The sequence below is a fragment of the Bison bison genome, unplaced genomic scaffold (assembly GCF_000754665.1).
Source record: "Bison bison bison isolate TAMUID 2011002044 unplaced genomic scaffold, Bison_UMD1.0 scf7180017864263, whole genome shotgun sequence".
Lineage (NCBI taxonomy): Eukaryota > Metazoa > Chordata > Mammalia > Artiodactyla > Bovidae > Bison > Bison bison.
The window spans coordinates 11,575,305-11,593,316 of record NW_011494835.1 but is presented as its reverse complement, the minus strand read 5'-3'; the positions used below and the strand labels follow the sequence as shown (position 1 = coordinate 11,593,316).

Genomic DNA, 18,012 nt, shown 5'->3' with positions numbered 1-18,012 from the left:
ATGCTTCTGGCTCACACAAAAGGGATGATGGAACTTAGTCCTTCTTGGCATAGAGGGTGGAGAACAGTACAGTTTAGGGGGTTCAAAAACTTTGTGCATGAAAATTACTGTGCATGACAAGCAGATAGTTTAGCTTAGCTGTCCCTGCAGTGTATGATTGAAGTTACTTTTAAACTGCTAAATATTGTGCATACCTTATTTCAACTTTTGTGTTGTCCGTGTGTTGAGTGGGGGCCTGTGTTTGCCCTTACACATTTTCCAGTACGGTCATGATTAAAATCAAGTGTTATGGCTGTGTAAAGTCTTTGTGGTATAATTTGTAGTTTTTGACATAGTAAATTCTTTTGCTATCTGTGACATGTAAGTCTCAATTCATAGATTACAGAAGTCTAAGTTACTTTCTCCCAAGTACGATATTTACAATATAAAAATATTTTAAAGTATGTATTAATGATTTAAATATTAGAAGGAATCAGTGTTTTGAAGATTTAGTTTCTAAATCATTTAATCAGGAAGGTTATAAATTGTTTTACAGTAAAGTATACAGTCAGAGAAACTAAGACAAGTATTCTTTAGTACTTCATGTCATTTTTGCTATCTTAGAAAACTTTTCTATGAATCATAACACATAATTTTAAACAGAACCATGTAAACAGCACTGCAGGTTTTGTATAGTTGTTTCTTTAGTTTTTCTGTTTAAACTCCATATAATAGCTTTCTGATATTCAGATTTTGTTTTAATTCATTTTGCTGCAGGTTATCATTATTCCATGTTGTTTCATCATAGACTTTAAACTCGTTGGTGATGATAGTAGTTAATATTAGTGTATTGTAAGTTAAGTTTTAAAATATACATATTCTATTTTATTCCTCAAACATTTAAACGTTTGAAACAGCAATATATTTGCATTTTTAAGGTCAGTAAACTCCTCACTAAAGTATCCTTTAACCATTATCCAATTAGAGGATACAGAAAGGATTAGAAACAGAGAGAGATCCTAAATGCTTTCCAGGTTTTTTCTTTGGGGAGAAAGAATAGCATGAACCTGGTGATTTGATTTCTGATCTATCTGGCTTCATTGTCACGTCTCTTCTTTACATGGATGTCTGTTCAAAGTAGTTTTACACATCAAGCTGTCTTGGGAGTGCTTTGCAAAGCTGTGGAGTAAGTTTTGGTGTGATGGCAAGTAAAACATCCACTTTGATTAGCTTCAGAACTCTGTGAAACAGAGCATTGATAGAAACATCACGGAATAAAACCAAAGCTCCTGGCTTGGCAGTCTGCCATGTCCTGGTGTACATTATTGTCAGAGAGGCTATGGTTCAGTTTCTTTTCCAAAAATGTGGATTTAAACAGACATACTAAGTATTTTAAAACACAGAGATATTTTTGACCTTTAAAATGATCCTATTAGCTGTGATTTTGCTTTTTTATGAAGGTAGATTCAGTTTGATGTTAAACTATCTTTAAACATGGTGGTTACTTGCTTGTAAAGTTTATTATTTCTTATATTGACATTTTTACTAAGATACTTGTAATCATGTTGTGTTTTAGAGTGTTTTCAAAGGTTTTTAATATCTGTGAACATTTTGGTTGAGCTTCTCAAAACTCAAAAGCATTAAAACCTGAGGGAAAGGTAGCTACTGTTTTACCCTTAAGGAATATAAATGTGATGTCCAAAGAACTATAACTCCTATTATAATCAATTATGATGCTTACTTGGGCTCATAACTCTATATCAGTTACCTGGAAAACAAATGTACATGTTGTATGGTCCCATTTATGTAATATTTCATTTTTTAATGATCTGCTCAACTCATAGCATCTCAGAATATAAAACACTTGAATTATTGAAGTTTTCACTTTTTACCCAGATGTTGTAGGGTCTCTGGGCAGAGCTTGCATGATATAAAATGTTGAAAACATGATTGTCTTACAGAAGCTGAGTGATGTGGTGATATGGATGTGTTAAGTATAGTGAAGAGAGAAACAATTGCCAGCAATGGAAACATTTATAACAAAATATTTTATTATTACGGCCCTGGTTTCTATAGTCTCTAGCATGTCTCTAACATTGTAAAACTAATGTGTTTTTCTTACCCTATTCAATAGTGTCAACAATGAACCACTGAAATGAAACAACTGTCAGAATCCCTGGTTTTGGTGCTTATGTTTTCCATAGAAGTTATTGGTTGATTACTGCCACTCCTGGCCATCTTCCCTCCTGTGTCTCCTACCTGAGACTTAGTTATATTTGACAATTCTGTGTGGCACTGTGACATCCATTTTATTGTTTGCATACACTGTTTTTGGTTTTCCGTATGTAGTTGATTTGTCTCACTATGTTCCACATGCAGTCGATTTGTCTCACCAGCAAGATTGCTCTGTTGCTGAAGGTACTTCCAGTGCTCTTGGCCATTGTGTTATGTAGATGGAATGAATTTAATGATTCATTTTTACCACAGGGAAAAAAAGAAAATGAGTAACAATGTATTAGCCACGAACAAACTATCCATGTTTCTTAAACCAGAAAGCTCAATATTTTTATAGACTTTTTGTGTGCAGTGATGAACCTAAAAAGGCAGTTAATGGAAATAACATAAAAGAAAGGGGAATTAAAGAAAAAGAGAGAAATCAGGGTGAGAAAAAGGATGGGGAAAGAAGAAAAGGAAGAGAAATAGAAACATTTAGGAGATGAAGCCTTAGAGATAAGGGACAAAAACAGTTGAGTGAGGGAAAGATAAAAATATGAACAAAAGCAAAAAAAAAAAAAGGCAAAAAACAGAAGCTTTAGCAGCACAGATAACAATGACAATTTACTATTATTCACTCAGTATGTTCAGGGAACTGTGATAGGTGCTTTCTTTGAAATAGCTCATCCAGTTCTCATAGAAAGCCAGTGTGTTCTAACACTCTCCACAGCCTCTGTTAAGCAACTTGCTAAGGCCACAGAGCAAGGCAATAGCTAAGCCAGGTTTGAACTGTTGTAGCCGATATCCTGGTCAAGTCTGTGTCCACTGCTTGGGGCCCACACGTGACACGGTTTCTCACTTGGCATTCCATGCCCTTCTATAGCATGCTAGCCCCTGGACTCGCCACCACCAAGCCTCCATTGTCTCTCTCTCCTATGACTTCTGAGACTCTTGAAGGAGAAGGACACTCCTGAGCGGTTAACATCACTATTAATAATTGAAAGTCTACTCTTTTTTAATAATGCATGAGATTTTGCTTTGATATTTTTGTGTCTAAGTTGTATTTATATTTTGTTTTCAAGAGTTTAGCCACATATTCAACTTTTTATTAATGATTGAGTTTCATGTTGTTTATATATATATTTTTAAGTTCTGTTGCAAACAGCATAGAAAGCTTGTTTGAAAATGTCTTAGTGTGAAAGAGGGCTAGGCAATGAAAATTGAAGTCAGGACTTGTGAATTGTATATACTTGTTAGATAGTAATTTGAATTATTAAATTGAGTTAAATGATTCAAGGCTTAGGTGATAAAAATAAAAATAAGTTATCTATTTAAACCTACGATTCAGGATCACTAAAGCTTAAAAATTAATATTATTTTCAAACTCTGATTCACATTTTATTCCTGTGTATTTTTAACCAGTATACCCTTTAAACCAGTTTTGGTTGAGAAAGGAAATGGGCATTGATTCATATTATTTATTATCATAGCACTGTGGACAGTGGTAGAATGGATCATTCTCAAAGCACTACTGGACAGCGTGGTGCTTTCGTATTTTCTTCCACTAATCTTTTTACCCAAGATACTTGAAGTACAAACTTGTATGATATGAATTTCAGTTTCTCTTCTTGCTCCGGCCTGCCCTCTGGTGAAGATGAGGTAGAACAGAGAAGACACTCAAAATTTTGTTAATTCTGGAGATATTTGGAAATCTAAAGAGAAAAAAAAAAAAAAGAAAATGAGAGCAAAATAGATTACTAGTAGATTCTGTGGCACCAGATAATTATATGTCATCTTTAAATGAAATTTGAAGAGTCACAGCTCTTTTTTAGTACATTGCATATTTGAGATTTAATTTTCTTGAATTATCCCTATTCATAAAGATTGTTCTTTATGTGTTTTAATGTGATAGTGGATTCTAATATTCTCTTCACTGTGACATATAAAACAATATGTATATCACAAATTTAAAATGATTTATTGTAGTTTTGAAATGACAAGAATGTTACCAAGAAAAAAAAATCAAAACTAAGTTTAGCTAAAGTGTACTTTAAGATATAATAAATGTACTGTAGGATAGGGCTTCCCTGGTAGCTCAGACAGTAAAGTGTCTGCCTAAAATGCGGGAGACCCAGGTTCCATCCTGGGTTGGGAAAATCCTCTGGAGAAGGAAATAGCAACCCACTCCAGTATTCATGCCTGGAAAATCCCATGGACCGAGGAGCCTGGTGGGCTACAGTCCATGGGGTCGCAAAGAGTCGGACACAACTGAACGACTTCACTTCACTTCACTTCACTGTAGGATATGACCTGTTAAGCCTTTGTAATTGAACGAAAGTCACACTGCTGCATGATGATCATTTTTATTTCATGAAGTTTGAGCAATTTGCCTGAAAAATCTGTAAATCTATCTCATAGGAAAATATGTGTTGAAGTATGTTCTTTCTGTACTTGTTGAGAGTTCTTTAAAAACACAAATGGATGTTAAATTTTGTCAAATGCTTTTTCTTCATTGATTGATATGATATGATTTTCATCCTTCATTTTGTTAATATGGTGAATCGCACTGGTTGACTTGTAGAAATTGTAACATCCTTACATCTCTGGAGTAAATCTCATTTGATCATGGTGTATAATCTTTTTAATACATTGTTGGATTCGGCTTGCTAATATTTTGTTGAGGATTTTTAGATATGTTCATCAAGGATATTGACCTGTAATTTTCTTTTCTTATGGTGTCCTTGTTTGGTTTTGATATCAAGGACATTTTCGCTTCATAACATGATTTTGGAAGTGTTTCCTCCTCTCCTGTTTTTAGAAGAATTTGAGAAGGATTGATATTAATTCTTCTTTGGATTTTTGATAGAATTGACCAGTGAAGCCATCTGAAACTAGACTTCCGGTTGTTGGGAGGTTTAAATTCTTGATTCAGTTTCCAGATCTTTCTGCTGCTGCTAAGTTACTTCAGTCGTGTCCGACTCTGTGCGACCCCATAAATGGCAGCCCACCAGGCTCCCCTGTCTCTGGGATTCCAAGAACACTGGAGTGGGTTGCCATTTCCTTCTCCAATGAATGAAAGTGAAAGTGAAGTCGCTCAGTTGTATCCGACTCCTAGTGACCCCATGGACTGCAGCCTTCCAGGCTCCTCCGTCCATGGGATTTTCCAGGCAAGAGTACTGGAGTGGGGTGCCATTGCCATATCTTTCTAATAGCTACATAATCTTTTGTGTACTGTACACAAAAAATTAACTCAAAATGTATTAAAGATATGAATGTAAGACCTGAAACCATGTAACTCCTCCAAGGATACATAGATGATAAGCTCCTTAACTTAGGTCTTCATGATTTTTTTGGATTTGACACCAAAAAAGACAAGGAAAAATAAATGAGAGGGACTGCATCAAAAAAAAAAAAAAAGGCTCTGTACTGCAAAGGGAAACCATCAACAAATGAGAAGGGAACCTACTGAATAAAAGAAAATATTTATTAGATGTATATCTGATACGGAGTTGATGATCCAAAATATATAAAGAGCTAATACAGCTCTTCCCTGGTGGCTCAGCAGTAAAAATCTGCCTGATAATCCAGGAGACATGGGAGATGTAAGTTTGATCCCTGCGTCTGGAAGATCCACTGGAAAAGAAAATAGCAACCCATTCCAGTATCCCCTAGACGGAGGAGCCTGGTGGGCTACAGTCAATAGGGTCACAAAAGAGTCAGAAACGACTTAGCAACTGAACAACAACATGCAACTCATTAGCCAGAAAATGAATAAAAAACCAAAGTCCTATTTTCAAAAATGAGCAGATGATCTGAATAGTCATTTTTCCAAAGAAAGACATATGGATGACCAACAGGTACATGAAAAAAACATTTAACACCATTAATCAATAGGGAAATAGGTATCAAAACCTCAATTCGATATCACTTCACACCTGATAGAATGGGTATTCTCAAAAAGACAAAAGATAAACAAATCCTGGTGAGGAAGTAGAGAAGAGAAAACCCCTGTGCATTGTAAATTGGTGCAGCCACTGTGGAAAACAGTATGCACATCCCTCAAAAAACTGAAAGACAGAACTACCATGAAATCAAGTAATTCTACTTCTGGGTGTTTATCCAAGGAAACAGAAACTAACTTGAAAAAAAGAATATCCACCTCTGTGTTTACTGCAGCATTATTTACAATGACCAAGATACAGAACAACCGAAGTGCCCAGCACGGGATGGATAAAGGAGGTGTGGTACATTGTTGTACGCCTGACACTAGTATTGTATGGCAGTTGTACCACACTTTAGATTTTATAATCTTTTTTAACTCTATTCTTAAGCTTTTAATATGAGTCTAATCAAATGTATTTATTCTCCTGCTACTGCTTCTCTTACCCCATTCTCTATTTAATAGTCTCCAAATTATCAATGACTTTAATTTTGTGTTTGGAAATACTGTGAATTGTTTGATAACAATTTTCATTTCATAAGAAATTAAGACATCTATACGAGTAACTGACTCCTAAGTAGTAGTTATACAATTTACATAGATTACTCCTTTGATTATTTTAGCAAAAGCAAATAGAAAGAACTCTTTGCCTGTCTCAGATTTGCATTTAATTTTTTGCTATTGATAAGTCACTTCAGTCGTGTCCAACTCCCTGTGACCCCATAGACGGCAGCCCACCAGGCTACCCCATCCCTGGGATTCTCCAGGCAAGAACACTGGAGTGGGTTGCCATTTCCTTCTCCAATGCGTGAAAGTGAAGTCGCTCAGTTGTGTCCGACTCTTAGCGACCCCGTGGACTGCGGCCCATCAGGCTCCTCCATCCATGGGATTTTCCAGGCAAGAGTACTGGAGTGGGGTGCCATCGCCTTCTCCGTGCATTTAATTATCCATTTATTTAATGCTTCTTAAAAGCAATCATTTATCATCTCACTGCTTTTAGTCGTTTGGGTCACATTATATGAAGGCAGCCTTTATATGTTCTTTCAGTGTTGTCTGTTAACTCAGTTTGCAGAGATGAAATCTTTAATATGAGCTAACTGTACTTTTTGTTCTTGTGAATGTGGTTTTGTTAAGATAGCATGTATTTTGACTACATGTTAAAGTGTTAAGCATTTTAGAAAGATTATGCAGCAATATTTTATCTTTGCAATCTGTATAGAAAGGATGATTCTTAAACCTTCTGGTTAGCATGTTTTCCTTCCTAGTGTCTCCTCAAGATTCCTTTTCTATTACTAGCTATTTGTTTTAACCCTTTTTGTCCTTGTAATGTTCTGTAAACTATCCCTTTGTACAAAAATTATATTTTAACAGTCTTTCTTGTCAGTAAATGTACTTCTACGTCAACATTTCAATAACTACATAGGAATCTCTTTTTAAAAATCTAATTATACCCTTGGTAGCTCAGCTGGTAAAGAATCTGCCTGCAATGCAGGAGACCCTGGTTCAATTCCTGGGTTGGGGAGATTCCCTGGAGAAGGGATAGGCTACCCACTTCAATATTCTTGGGCTTTTCTGGTGACTCAGCTGGTAAAGAATCTGCCCACAATGCGGGAGACCTGGGTTCGATCTCTGGGTTGGGAAGATCCCCTGGAGAAGGCAATAGCTACCCTCTCCAGTATCCTGGCCTGAAGAATTCCATGGACTGTATAGTCCACGAGGGTCACAAAGAGTCAGACACAACTGACTGACTTTAATTTTTTTTTTTTTTTTTTACAGATTGTTAATAAGCAATATTGTGAAAAGACTCTTTCTAGCTCCATTTTATATCATTATTTAAGTTAAAGTGAGAGAATATCATAAATCCTTTCTTAAAATACTTCTTACAAATGTCATCTTATTTTCAGTAGTTTGAAGACGTTCCTTTTCTACCATAGAGCATTCTATGTGAATATTCCATTTAACAACTTTTCCCATCAGACGGTAAATTCTGTGTATGTTCAGTTCATCCTACATACCTGGGCTATGTCTGAAACAAGGTAGGCACCCAGTATATATTTAAGAAGTAGACATATGTGTAATATTAATAAATGAATTTTTATTATTTTGTTTTAAAAACTTCAAAGAGTAGGGGCCTGGTATGGAGGGAAGCAGGATGTAATAAGTTTTAAATATCTTACTTTCATCACTGTGAGTTACTTTGAGGTTCCTCAGGTCATAAAGTTAGTAAGACTGAGAACCACATTTATAAAGAAGGAAGTCTGTGGTAGGGAGATATATAGACATACCGACACCCACTGCACCTGGATATCAAGCAATGCTAGGGCGTTTATGCAGGTTTTAAATACAGCATGCGAATGTGAACTGTGTTTTACTTCACTTTCTTTTGGAGTTTTAACTTATGGATGAGCACCATATTTTATAGAAATAATAAACACCTATCGGGATTAAATATTTTTAATCTAGTCCTAGTTTTCTCAAAGTGGAGTTGCACGTCATCTGTCTCAAAATCACATGGGGTCTCGTTGAGTATGCCTTCTCTTGGCTTACCTGAGACCTGTAGAATCAGAATCACTATGATGGCCCAGGATTCTGAATAGAACAGACTCTTAATATAGTACAGTTTGTATATCTTCTACAGACTAAAATTCAAGGAACTGTTCAAGAAAGTTAGGTGCACATCTTACATAAATTTCAAAAATCTAATGAAATATTAGAATTAATGATTGGGGAAATTCTAATAAATTGATCTAACAGATTGTTGTTTTCCTTTTCAATTATTACTCTAAGAATTCAACTAATTGTTATAGCACTGAGAAAGTCAGAAAACAACATCACAGATCTTTTTTTAAACTCCTCATTCTCTGATCTAATAATGGTTGGAGGCACTGATTTGTAGTTTAAAAAATAGCAAAAGCATACTGTGCACATCTATTGTGTATACTGTACTTCAAGAATTTCAATTTTTTAACCCAGTGCCTTTCAGATAATATTTTTGTTGAAATTTTATTTAACTATAGGCAAACTGGATGTGCTGTGAGATTTTAAATCATTTCTCAGGGTGACGATTTCTACAGTGACATAGCATGTCTGAGAACTTTTACCACTATGCCTGAAACTTAATAGGTGTCAACCCACGCTTCCTCGAGCATCATTATATTCCAAAGGTGGTGGTAAAGAAGAAAATATGAAAACAGTCTCAGGGATATGTCACCCTATGTTGTGAAACATTGTCTTGCTACTTAGAAGGTAAAAAATTAGATTTTTCCAATAACGTTACCTAATATTTATCAAGTAATAGCACATAACATACACACTCTAAACTCTTGACATGAACATGACATAGGTGTTTATAATTATCTTCATTTTAATGATAAGAAAAAAGCACAATGAGATTATTTGTAAAGTTATTCAGGGTCAACTAGCTGATAAACAGTGAAGTGTGTTTTTGAACCCAGAAAAATATGTCTGTAGACATTATGTCTACCATCGTTTCTTCCACTTAAACTGAAGATGTACAATCACTGCTAATAGGTAGTCCCTTTTGCTTGTAAATACTGATGAGGGAGATTTATTTTTTGAAATATATCTTGATAATTATCAATATCAATATAATATTTTTTGAAATCTATCTTGATAATTAAGTTTCTATCTTCCTACGAATTTCACAGATTAAATATTTCCTATGATTTCTTTTAAAAATACTTGATATACCTAAAGTAAAAAGACTAGTAGAAGTTTTAGGGCCCAAACAATCTGGATTTAAATCCTGTATTCATGACTTATTAGCTGCGTGCAGATCACTTAAATTTCAAATCTTAATTTTCTCATCTGAAAATGGGAATGATAATATTTACTCACAGGATTACATACAGAGATAATCTATATAATAGTGTGTCATTGAACTGCTTGCACTCAGTCAAATACAACTATTATAGCTTAATGTAGAAACTACTACTCTGAAAGGTTTATGAGAACTTCTAGTGAGACCTATCTATATTGTAGAGAAAGTATAGTTTTTCATATCAGAACATCAGAATGTGTTCTCTGTTTATATCTTTAAGTGTCATGAATACTTACTATTTTGTTTAACATCATAATTCTTTGGACAGAAGACTGTGGCTGGGCTATCCCAAATATGCTTAAATTCTTACTCTTTCTTCTTTTCAGCAAACTTCCTTGATAACATGCTTTTGCGAAGTTCAGGAAAATTAAGTGTGGGCACCAAGAAAGAGGATGGTGAGAGTACAGCCCCCACCCCTCGTCCAAAGATCTTGCGATGCAAATGCCACCACCATTGTCCAGAAGACTCGGTCAACAATATTTGCAGGTTGGTCATTATCAATTGTTCAACTCCAGTTTTCACAGAAAGGCATCCTTTTTTGACTATAGAATTTTAGGCTAGTTCTCCCAAGAACACATTTTGGGGAGTAGGGCCTACTTCCCTTACCTCTCAGAGCTGTGCCTGTCTTAACTATTGAATCCCATTTTGCCCTGAAATATTGTTCTGAAATCATTCTTCCACCAAATATCACTTGTGCACATCAACAGAGAGTGCAGATCCCAGGGTCCTTGTCAAGGAGCAGAGACTAATTATTTTCTTGCAAAAGACCTCAGCCCCCAAATAAATAACTGCAACAGCAGGAGCTGTCAAATGTGTAGGGGTTTTTGTTTGTTCTAATCATTTATGTTGATGGTGTTAGTATTTTGGAAAGAACAACCTAAGCTGTTGACTTCCCAGGTGGCGCTAGTCGTAAAGAACCCTCCTGCCAATGCAGGAGACGTAAGAGACAGATTTGATCCCTGAGTTGGGAAGATCCCTGGGAGTAGGAAATGGCAACCCACTCCTGTACTCTTGCCTGGAGAATCCCACGGGCTGAGGAGCCTGTGGGGCTGCATTCCATGGGGTCACAAAAAGCTGGGCATGACTGAAGTGACTTAGACTGAGTGACTGTCACTGTCAAGCTGTTAGGAGTATTCATAAACAGATTCTGGGAAACAGTGTAGTAACAGAGCTTATGGGAGTCCCCAGAAGTTAGAAAGACGGTATCAAAGTACTCAAGAATGGGCTCCTTAGTAGGTAATCAAGTTTGTATAAATACTTTCAAATATTTGAAACTAGGCTTTTTGCTTCTTCCTTCCTTACACATCATGGTGCAGCTACATCCATCTTGTTGGTGACTGTCACTGCATTTATTCCCCCTGGTGAGGTCGACAGTAAATACAGAGGCTAGAGTATGCCCAGGGAGAAGTGGGTGAGATAACAAGACACGTGTGGGTCTCAGGAGCTGAAGTGTCAGAGAAGCAGAGTCTCCCTCGAGGAGGGTAATGAACCCAGATAGGGAGCTAGGCTGCTGCTGGGTTGGAACTCTGGGCAGAATGTCTGGACAGCTGTTTAGGACCTCTAGTTCTCCAGGAAAGAGCATGAAGCTGAGCTGAGTGTTTTTTCTTTCATACTGAGAGTTTTCAAAAAAAACTTCTTATGAAGTGGGAACTATCTAATAGAAGCTTACCAGTGTATCCTAAAATATATAGTTCAAGTAATATGAATTGACAGAATGACACAATGAGGAGATTCGGGTGTGTTAATAAATGTATGTCTCATTTAATCAGCACAACAATGCAGTGTGGTAGAGAATGCTCATTTCTTTCCCTTAGACCTAAGGAGTTCAGGGCCCAGAGAAGTCTAGTAACTTGGCCCTTGTATGATAGCACCAGGTTGCAAGTCTTACTCCAAGTCTTAAACCAGGATAAAATGATTCCAAAGCTCAGATAGTATTTCCTAGGAAATGCTTGCAGTAAACAGAAAAAAGTATCAGAAAAATCACACAGAGTTTTCTGAAGAAGAGAAGCAGGAATTAGCATGTTAGGGAGATATTCTACTATTTTGTCTAAGCCTGTAGTGATTGCGAATGAGTCTGTACCTGCCCTTTGAGCCATAGTTGTGGGGATCATATGTTCAGATTTTCCAGAATTATCCAAAATTACCCCGATTTCAAATATTTTGTCCTGTTTTCCTCATAGGCCATTGAAGTGTCCTAAGTTGCTTTGAGAGGAAGTGTTGAGGCACTGTTGACTGCGATGCAAGTGCTCTGTGGTGGGAAGGGGGAGCTCGGCATGTTGGAGGAGATGTGGTGGGTTTGAGCCTGGAGATGGGAGAACTTTGGCCGTGGCCTGAAGGAGCTGTTTAAGCAGGAGTAGCAATGGAGATTGATGTGATGTGATTTGCTTTTTTGAAAAATTGTCTCTGCTGCAGAGTACTCAGTGTATTAGAGGGAGACAAAAGTGAATTTGAGAACAGCAGCAGCCAGGTGAGAGAAATTGAAAAGTGGATTCAGGAGAGACATAAAACTAATGTTTATTGAGCTTTTACACTACTAGAATGTTTACTTTCATCTGTCTTTAATCTTCATACCATTCCTGTAAAGAATGTAGCATTATCTGTATTTTCCAGGTGAGAAATCTGAGACTCTGAGAGGTTATAAAATTTTTATTAGGTCATTCATTGTGCACACCCAAATGATTGAAGAAAAAAATTGTGACCAAGGTATCAAGATTCTAAATTTCTAACTAACAGCTAACCTCTGACACTCAAAGGAGCAGAAATATTCACTCTTGGGTAAAAGGTACATCCATTTTGCTAACAAGATATTGATTCCAGTTGAGTCTCCTGTGAGCTGAGGTCAATCATGTCTGAATCACAAGGCCTTTTTCTGTTCTGTGCTCTAAGACTTAAGAACAGATCCAGGCCTTTCTGCTTCCATCCCTGTAAGCCCTTTAAATCAGATAGTTCTCAGGCTATGATGGTGGTGGTTTAGTCACTAAGTCATGTACAATTCCTTTGCAACCCCATGGACTGTAACTTGCCAGGTTCCTCTGTCCATGGAATTTCCCAGACAAGAATACTGAAGTAGGTTGCCACTTCCTTCTCCAGGGGATCTTCCCAACCCAGAGACTGAACCCACATCTCCTCCATTGCAGGCAAATTTTTTACTGCTGAGCTACCAAGGAAACCCTTCTCAGGCTCTTCTGTCCATGGGATTTCCCAGGCAAGAATACTGGAGTGGGTTGCCATTTCCTTCTCCAGGGGATTTTCCTGACCCAGGGATCAAACCTGGGTCTCCTGCACTGCAGGCAGAGTCTTTACCATCTGAGCCACTAGGGAAGTCCCTTCCCAGGCTGTACCTCTGGTCAAACATTTTTCCCAATAAGTTGAGCACTGATACTTTCTAAAGTTCAATAAAAATGAATTACTGGAAAAATTAATTAAAAATACTTACAGATTACATTCTTCATTTTTCTATTGTCTGTTAATTAAATTCAAGGGCTTCCCAGATGGTTCGACAGTAAAGAATCCACCTACAGTGCAGGAAATGCAGGATACGTAGGTTCGATCCCTGGGTTGGAAGGTCCCCTGGAGAAGGTCATGGCAACCCACTCCAGTATTCTTACTTGGAGAATTCCATGGACAGAGGAGCCTAGTGGGCTACTGTCTATAGAGTTGCAAAGATTAGACACAATTGAACGACTGAGCATGCATGCATTAATTAAATTCAACAGAGCTGGAGTTACTGCGATACAAATTTCAATTTCTATATTAATGTACTCACAGACCAGTAATAAGTAGTTTTTGAGGGAGCACACTTTGAGTAATACTGCACTGAATCTTGCCCTTCTAGGCAAAACAGTTTTAAAGATAAGTCCTTGCTTATGGCTTGGATGAAGGCTGGTACCAGGCAGATTGTAGCCACGCTGGATAGCCTAGGTAGAGTGCATGCTCATTACCACTCCCACATTCCTGTAGAGAATAACCCAGAAAGTAGCCCAAATCAAAAGTGCATCACACTTTTTCAGAGATTCTGAAATCCCCTGAAGATCCAGGGAATCTTCTGACCCAGGGATCGAACTCACGTATCCTGCATTGTAAGTGGATTCTTTACTGCCGAGCCATCTGGGAAGCCCTTGATGGGATAATTCAGAGAACATGCACAAAGCATAGAGGGTTTTGTCCTTTGTTTTATTATTGTGTTTTTAACTCTGTATGAGTACTTTTTGGCCTTGATTGCTGATCCGTTCCATTTACATGGCCTAATGGCACGTATGTTAGATGCAGTGCATACATATCCTGCTGAATAAAGTAGTAGGATACTTTTTTAATATCCATAATTCAAATTAAAGGATGAAACTGTTGTCTAACCTCCCTCAATAAAATATTAATCATCTAAATTCTTTTCAGTTGTTACTTTGCATTGTTTATCTTTCTTATTCCATTTCTAGATTCTATTCCTAGGACCTCATACTATCACAGTATGCTTCAAAAACTGCACAGTCTCCTTAATTAACTCTTTGTGTATGACTTCCACCATGTCAATCTTCTATTTTGTTTTCCTGTCCTAGCAAGCATTATCTCAGTCTTATTTTTTTTTTTCTCTATATAATCTGGTCCCACTTTATGTATTCTTCCTTGTTTTACTTGACATGATCTGTGATAGTCATTTTTGTCCCTTTCTCACCACTTCTCTCAAGTTACTCTACTCTCTCATACAAGTCTATCCAGTTCTTCTTCTTTTTTTTAACTCTTTTTCAAAGTAATTTCAAATATTTCCTTATTTATTTGACCAAAAATACTCCTACCTTGGCAGTTTTCAGGGTTTGTAGGTATTATAAATCATATTGTATGTTTGCATAGATGTACAAATGATTCCAGGTGCCTAAATGACAAATTAGATGAGTCTCTAGCTGTTTCCTGAAGAGTCAAAGAGGGCAGAAGGGAAAGCTTAGGGGTTTAGTAGGAAGTGAACAGTGTAAGGCTTTTTACAGCTATACATTGAGAACCACTGAAGATTTCTGAGTAAGAAGGAACATGTAAGATCAGGCGATGCTGTCCAGAGCCCTTTTATATAGTTTGTGTTGACTCGGAGCTTCTAAACCTTCTGCCAAATGTGACGGTGTGTGCTTTCAGAGAGATGCTCCTGACCCAGGCCTCAGAGTGCTTGAAGCGAGCACTGTTCTCATCTGTGTGTATATCTTCTGTTCATCCAGTTTATTCCACTGTTGCCCAGACCACCTGAACATTCAGCTTTATGATCTTTTTTTCCCCAGTAGAAGATGTTGAGTTAAAACCATTTCACTTGTGAGAATGTTCTTTCTGTGGAACAGATCACTTAGTTGAATGAGGATATAGTTTCAAATTCACTTGTGAAATCTTTTATAAGGAATAACTCTGCTTTCGTGTCTCTCGTTAATCATGAATGATTCTTAAATGGATCCATTTAGTGTTGGACTTAATAGAAAGTGAATAGTGTTGGGCTTGGTACAGTTATACATAGAGAATCATTGAAGATACTTGAGCAGGAAGGAAGATGGAAGATTTTTCAGGCAGTACTGTGTGGATTGGGTTAGAGACTAGAAAGAGGAGAGGGGGTGTCCAGCTAGGAGGCTGTCAGAGTAAGGTATGTGAGAGGTCTGCACAGGCCTGCAGGAGTGAGAACATGCAAACATGTATATAATACAACAATTGAGACAAGTTCAAAACAATCTTGTACCTCCTAGGAAGAAAATGAACAAAACATTAGATCACTTGGCATGGCTGCCAGAGGAGGATGTATGGTGGTTACACTCTCTTCAAGATAAAGTAAAAAGACCCTTCTCACATTGGAACTTCACCACTAATGTAACTTCAGTAACTTCAGCTTCCCCCAGTGCTGTGACATCTCAGAGGAAAAGCCAGAAAACAGGAGCAGTGACGGTCCTAGCTATCTTACCATCTTTCCCTCCACCACCATGGGAACACCCCCACCTAAGATCATAAGGGGAAACAAACGAAAGAGAAAACGAAAAAACCTCAGGACTCCATGACTCTGGTGATGACCTTTGCTCAGCGTTCTTCTTTGCCTTCCTGCCAGTCAATAGAAAGCACTTAATTAGCTGGTGATTTCTGTCCCTGCTGAAGTGGAATGACTGTCTTTCCTAGGATTGGTGCATAGATGTTGAACTCCTTGAAAACAAAGGTTGCATATTCCTCACCCTTGATTCTCAGCATCTGTCTGAGGCATAGTATGCTTAATGTGTGTGTGTTAGTTGCTCAGTCGTGCCCAACTCTTTGCAACCCCATGGACTGTAGTCCACTGGGCTCCTCTGTCTGTGAAATTCTCCTGGCAAGAATACTGGAGCGGGTTGCCATTCCCTTCTCCAGGGGATCTTCCCGAACCAGGGATTGAACCCAGGTCTCCTGAACTACAGACAGATTCTTTACCATCTGAGCCACCAGGGAAGCCAGTATGCTTAATAGTTTGTAAAAGTAACTGTAGTTAAGCAACTTTCAGCCGTTTTAGTTAACTGACTAAAATCTACATGACTTAAACACAACTTGAAAAGCTGTATCTTTATTTACCTATAACAGAAAACTTTATTTATTCCCTTCATTGTGAAATAGATATTTTAGAAGACAGTGTCCTCAAGGATCTACAATTCACCTAAAACAAGCAGCCTTTCAAGTAGTTTCTGACCGAAACTTAAAAGAATTTTGAAAGAAATTTAAGAATGCTAGTATTTCTTAAACCCTGGAAAAAAAGTGGAGTAAATAATTTGATTCAATTTGATCAGGATAAATAGATTGATTGGTGTAGAGAACTTGAATCCTTGTGAGCAGATGCACTTGAGCAAGTTTTCATTTATTTAATCAGTTTTTTTTTTCTTGCCTGGAGAATCCCAAGGATGGGGGAGCCTAGTGGGCTGCCATCTGTGGGGTCACAGAGTTGGACATGACTGAAGTGACTTAGTAGCAGTAGCAATCAGTTTTTGTCAAGGGAAAAATTTTTAACTATTTAATAATTAAGCCAAATTCAGACTTAAATTGAAGAAAGTAGGGAAAACCACTAGACCATTCAGGTATGACCTAAATCAAATCCCTTATAATTATACAGTGGAAGTGAAAAATAGATTTAAGGGCCTAGATCTGATAGACAGAGTGCCTGATGAACTATGTTCGGAGGTTTGTGACATTGAACAGGAGACAGGGATCAAGACCATCCCCGTGGAAAAGAAATGCAAAAAAGCAAAATGGCTGTCTGGGGAGGCCTTACAAATAGCTGTGAAAAGAAGAGAAGTGAAAAGCAAAGGAGAAAAGGACATATATAAGCATATGAATGCAGAGTTCTAAAGAACAGCAAGAAGTGATAAGAAAGTCTTCCTAGGCGATCATTGCAAAGAAATAGAGGAAAACAACAGAATGGGAAAGACTAGAGATCTCTTCAAGAAAATTAGAGATACCAAGGGAACATTTCATGCAAAGATGGGCTCGATAAAGGACAGAAATGGTATGGAACTAACAGTAGCAGAAGATATTAAGAGGTGGCAAGAATACATGGAAGAACTGTACAAAAAAGAGCTTCACGACCAAGATAATCACGATGGTGTGATCACTGACCTAGAGCCAGACATACTGGAATGTGAAGTCAAGCGGGCCTTAGAAAGCATCACTATGAACAAAGCTAGTGGAGGTGATGGAATTCCAGTTGAGCTATTCCAAATCCTGAAAGATGATGCTGTGAAAGTGCTGCACTCAGTATGCCAGCAAATTTGGAAAACTCAGCAGTGGCCACAGGACTGGAAAAGGTCAGCAGTCCTAAAGAAAGGCAATGTCAAAGAATGCTCAAACTACCGCACCATTGCACTCATCTCACACGCTAGTAAAGTATTGCTCAAAATTCTCCAAGCCAGGCTTCAGCAAAATGTGAACTGTGAACTTGCAGATGTTCAAGCTGGTTTTAGAAAAGGCAGAGGAACCAGAGATCAAATTGCCAACATCTGCTGGATCATGGAAAAAGCAAGAGAGTTTCAGAAAAACATTTTTCTGCTTTATTGACTATGCCAAAGCCTGT

The 18,012-nt window shown here is 37.5% G+C and overlaps 1 protein-coding gene across 5 annotated transcripts in view; it reads left to right on the top strand.

Annotated features, from left to right (window-relative positions):
- BMPR1B (bone morphogenetic protein receptor, type IB) overlaps positions 1–18,012 on the top strand; it is a 170,263-nt gene that overhangs the window by 110,196 nt on the left and 42,055 nt on the right. For 4 of the 5 annotated variants that reach the window (XM_010848333.1, XM_010848330.1, XM_010848329.1 and 1 more), the window contains one exon: positions 10,301–10,460. In XM_010848333.1, the coding sequence (XP_010846635.1) occupies positions 10,318–10,460 (143 nt within the window). In that variant the 5' untranslated portion in view covers positions 10,301–10,317. Of the gene's footprint in view, positions 1–8,040; positions 8,170–10,300; positions 10,461–18,012 lie in introns of all 5 variants that reach the window. The other variant, XM_010848332.1, reaches the window with a different exon arrangement.